At 53.9% G+C, this 5048-nt stretch overlaps 1 protein-coding gene across 1 annotated transcript; it reads right to left on the bottom strand.

The window, feature by feature from the left end:
* Positions 1–1611: 1611 nt before the first annotated feature.
* On the bottom strand, positions 1612–4477 carry LOC116273766 (double homeobox protein 4-like protein 4). Its single transcript, XM_031663278.1, has 2 exons — positions 4459–4477; positions 1612–2451 (listed from the first exon to the last, which is right to left on the bottom strand). Exons 1-2 carry the CDS (start codon positions 4475–4477, stop codon positions 1682–1684), a joined length of 789 nt encoding a protein of 262 aa, XP_031519138.1. The 3' UTR covers positions 1612–1681.
* Positions 4478–5048: the final 571 nt, after the last annotated feature.

The raw sequence follows: 5048 nt of genomic DNA, 5'->3' as shown, positions 1-5048 counted from the left end.
TCCCAGACCGCCCTGCTCCTGCGAGCCTTCCAGCAGGATCGCTTTCCAGGCATCGCCACCCGGGAAGAACTGGCCAGAGAGACGGGCCTCCCGGAGGGCCAGCTGTTCGCCCCTGGGCAGCCCTGGTGGCTCTGTGTGTGGGGTCAAGAGGGCGCCTTGCAGGAGGGGCGGCGAGGGATCCGAAACAATGTTTCCGCGGCAAGGCGGAGGACCGGAGGGTATCCCAGGACCCTGAGTCCTGGGCCCTGACGCCTCGGATCACCCCCGATCCTGAGCCGGCCCGATGTGGTGGAAGCTCGGGAGCTCCAGAGTCGGGGAAGGCCTGCAGCGCCTGCGCAAGGGAGGCCGCCCGGAGAGCCTGTAGCCTGGGCAGGGGATGGAAGCATCACGGCCTGACGACGGATTCGTTTCCTGCAAGAAGGGGAGTCTCCCTATGGCCTGTTTGGAAACTGGAAAGGAGAGCGAAGACACGGCGCTGCTTTTCCGCGCTTCCCTGGAGGTTTCTGGGTCCCCACAGAGCTGGGGAAACAGTCAATATGATCTCGCTTTCGGGGGCCAGAGACACGCGAGCAACAGGCCCCCTTGCAGAGGGCAAAGGGACGCGGAACCCGAAACCAGGCTACAGTCGGCCTGAGTGTGACTCCTGTGCGGACGGGACTATCCGCCTCGCGCTCTGTTGCAGGCTTAACGTGGGGCTATGTCATCTGTGGACCATGTGGATGAAAAACGGACAACCACGCGAGTCTCGGATCGTTGCTCTCTCGGGAAATCGCCCATTCCTTGGGAGGCGGAATTTGTCTGAATTGCTCTGGGATGAAGTGACCCAGGCTTGCGATCCAGGGGGCCAGTGGGCGCCCCGCCGGCCAACGGGGCTGTGGGCCGAGCCCTTAGCCCGCACTGGGCACCCAACATTTTCCCGGAGTGCTGGGTCCTGCTGGTCCTGGAGGCAGAAGACCGTTTTTCTCTCTGCCTTCCTTCCTCTATCCCTGTTCCCTCCCTCCCTCTTTCCCTCCGTCCCTCCCTCAGTTCCTTCCTTCCTCCCTCCCTCCCTCTATCCTTCCATCCCTTCCCTCCAAGGTCCCTCCGTCCATCCGTTCTTTCCTCCCTCCATCGCTCCCTCCCCCTCTGTCTCCGTTCCGCTACCCATCTCTGCCTGCGTTGCCTCCGGCGTAGAAAGGGCAGCACCCGGGTTTGCGCGGGGTCTAGGGTCTGCGTTTAGCTGTCAGGCGCTCCAAGGTGATGCACCGGCAGGCGAGTCAAGGTGGCGGGGGGAGGCAGAGGTGGCGAGACGGGGAAAGGAGAGCAGGCCTGGCGGCTGTCTGGGCCAGTGTTTCCTGGGATGGAGGTCTCCGCCCACCCCACTGAAGAACGTGGGTGGGGGGTGGGGGAAGGGACGAGAGCTCCGCCTGGGCTGGTGGGAAAACCCAGCCGGCCGCCTGCAAACACGCGCATGCGCAGTAGACAGTCCACCTCCCGGTACCTCGGAGGGCTCCGGGATCCCCGGGATGCTCAGGAAAGAATGACAGCCCTGCTCTGTGTGGAGTCTCCCACCGGACCTGGAACTCAGGGATCCGGGCCAGGTCAGCTGGAAGGGAAGAGACGCCTCTCCACACCGAGCCAGGTGCTCACCGCGAAAGGGAGGCCACCGCCCCGCCCCCGATCCCGTCCCCAACCCCGCGTCCTAAAGGTCCTCCAGCAGAGCCCGGTACTCCTCCTCGCTGAGGAGTAGCGGTTCCAGCAAAGCGGGCTCTCCCACGTCCTGCAGCTCCGTCGGGGCCTCCGTTTCTAGCAAAGGTTGCGCCTGCTGCAGAAACTCGGGGGTCTCCAGGAGCTCATCCAGCAGGCTGGAGGGGAGTGCAGACGAGCGCCCAGGCTCCTGGAGCGGCGGGGAGGGCGCCCGGATGGCTTGCATCTGCTCCTGCCCCGCGGAGGCCTCCGGGGGCGCGGGCCCCGGAGGTGGAGCTGCCCCGACTTGGGGCTCCCACGCCGCCCCGGCGACCTGGGGCCCCTGGCCCCAGCCCCACCACGGACTCCCCTGGGACGTGGGCGGCGCCAGCACACCCTGGCCCTGCGGCTCAGCTCCAGCGGGCCCAGGCTGTGCCACCGAGCAAGGGCCCGGCAGGCTGTGGTGCTGCGGGTCCCGATCCCCCCGCCATTGGCTCGGGCGCGGAGGCCACCCCCGGGGAGTCTGAGGGTGGGAGAGCGCCCCTTCCGGAGTCGCCAGGGCAGCGTAGGAAAAATCCCAATCCCCGCCTGCCGGGGCAGGATGGGAGATCCCTGCTGCCTGCGCAGCCTGGCTGGGCTGCAGCGGGGCGACGGCCCCTGCTCCCTGGCCCACGAAAGCCCCCGGTGGGAGAGTCCAGGGCGCGCAGGGCACGTGGGGGGCGGGAAGCCCCGTTGCCCACGCCCCGGTGTGGGTGAAGGCGATAGAGGAAGGAGGAGGGTGACACCCTCTGGGGTGTCAATAACCACAGTGGCCTCAAAGAGCTCAAATGAAAGGAAGAATTGCACGTCTCTCAGTTTAAGTCCAGAACTAGAAATGATTAAGCTTAGTGACGATGTAGAATTTTCATGGCTAGAGAGAAATAATGCTTGGCTTCAAAACTTGGAAGGATGGGCCGGGCGTGGTGGCTCACGCCTGTAATCCCAGCATTTTGGGAGTCCGGGGCGAGAGGATCACGAGGTCGGGAGATCGAGACCATCCTGGCTAACACGGTAAAACCCCGTCTCTACTAAAAATAAAATTTAAAAAAATAGCCGGGCGTGGTGGTGGGCGCCTGTGGTCCCAGCTACTCGGGAGGCTGAGGCAGGAGAATGGCATGAACCCGGGAGGCGGAGCTTGCAGTGAGCTGAGATCGCGCCACTGCACTCCAGCCTGGGCGACAAGAGTGAAACTAACAAAAATAAAAATAGAAAAAGAAGGAAAGAAGAGAAAAAAGGAAAAAGATTGCTGCTTATTGACAATTCACCTAGCTACCTAGAAGCTTAGATGTTGATGTACTTGGAAATTAATGTTATTTTCATGGCTGCTAATACAATATCTATACTTTAGCCTGTGAATCAAGGAGTGGTTTTGACTTTCAAGTGTTATTATTAAATAATAAATGCATTTTGTAAAGGTATAGTGTCATAGTGATTCCTTTGATGAATCTGGATAAACTGAATTGAAAAACCTTTTGGAAAGGATTCACCATTAATCCTTTAATGATATTTCAACCTCCTCCCGTGAATCACAAATGTCCTTAATAGTAATCCTTAAATGCCATTGAGGACATTTGTGATTGATGGGAGGAGGTTGAAACATCAACATTAACAGGAGTTTGGAAGAAGTTGATTCCAGCCCTCATGGATGACTTTGAGGGCTCAGGATGTCAGTGGAGGAAGTTCCAGCAGATGCGGTAAAAATCGCAAGTCAACTAGAATTAGAGCCTTATGATGAGATGAAATTGCTGTAAACTCATGATGATACTTGAACAAATGGGGAGTTGCTTCTTATGGGTAAGGAAAGAAAGTATTTTCTGGAGATGGAATCTGCTCCAGGTGGAGATGCTATGAACATTGCTGAAATGACAGTGAAGGATTTAGGATATTCCATAAACCTGGTTGATAAAGCAGCTGCAGGGTTGGAGAGGGCTGACTCCAGTTTTGAAGGAAGTTCTACTGTGGATGAAATGCGATCAAACAGCATCACATGCTACAGGCAAATCTTTTGTGAAAGGAACAGGGTATCAATGCAACAAACCTCATTGTCTTATTTTAAGAAATTGCCACAGGCACCCAACCTTCAGCAGCCCCTACCCTGAGTGGTCAGCAGCCATCAATACAGAGGCAATATCCCCACCAAGAAAAAGATTATGACCTGTTCAAGGCTCAGACATTTGTTAGTATTTTTTTTTTTTAGCAATAAAGTGTTTTTAATTAAGGTATGCACATACAGTTTTTAGACATAAGGCTATTAACATACTCATTAGACTACAGTATAGTTTAAACATAACCTTTATATGCACTGGAAAACCAAAAAAATTGTATGACTAACTTCATTGCAACATTTGTCTTCTTGCAGTGGTCTGGAACCAAGTCCACAATACTTCTGAGGTGTGCTTGTAGGTTTTTTGTTGTTTTACGTTTTGAGATGAGGTCTCACTCTGTCACCAAGGCTAGAGTGCAGTGGCATGATCATAGCTCACTGCAGTCTCGAATTCCTGGGGCCAAGTGATCCTCCCATCACAGTCTCCTGAGTAGCTGGGACTACAGGCATGCAATACTGCACCTGGCTAATTTTTATTTGTAGAGATGGGGTTTCAATGTTGCCCAGGCTGGTCTTAAACTCCAGGGCTCAAGCAATCCTCCCACCTTGGCCTCCCAAAGTGCCGAGATTACAGGCATGAGCCACCACACCCAGGTTATCTGTAGTTTTTAAAACAAAAATATACTTTAAAAGTTCAAATATATTTTTACAAATGTATATATCTACCATAATAGTATCACACAGAATGGTTTTACTGCTGTAAAGATTCTCGGTGCTCTGTGTATCCATCTCTTCCTTCCCCTTGGTTCATGGCAACCACTGATCTTTGTACTGTTCCCATAGTTTCACCGTTTCCAGAATGTCATATAATTGGAATCGAACAGTATGTAGCCTTTCCGGATTGGCTTCTTCTCCTAGCAACACGCATTCAAGTTTCCTCCTTGTATTTTTTTGTGGCTTGATATATCATCTCCTGTTAGCAGTGAGTAATATCCCATTGCCGTTATACTTTTGTCAAGATTCAGAATGTACAACGTGAAGAGTAAACGTGAATGTGCTCTGTAAGCTTTGAGCAATAATGAAGGGTCCAGGTAGGTCCTGGTTGTCACAGGTGCGCTGTGTGAGGCAGGAAGCTGTCGTGGGGAGGCTGTGTGTGGGGAAGGGGACACAGGGGAAGTCTGTACTCTCTGCTCTGTTTAGCTGTGAACCTGCACTTCTCTAAAAAATAAAGTTTATTTATTAAAACTAAAAAACATTAAAAAATTAAAAATTACAATATGCCATATACTTTCCAAATCAC

The sequence above is a fragment of the Papio anubis genome, chromosome 1 (assembly GCF_008728515.1).
Source record: "Papio anubis isolate 15944 chromosome 1, Panubis1.0, whole genome shotgun sequence".
NCBI classification, from domain to species: domain Eukaryota; kingdom Metazoa; phylum Chordata; class Mammalia; order Primates; family Cercopithecidae; genus Papio; species Papio anubis.
The sequence above is the reverse complement of the archived record's forward strand: the minus strand, read 5'-3'. Positions and strand labels throughout refer to the sequence as shown.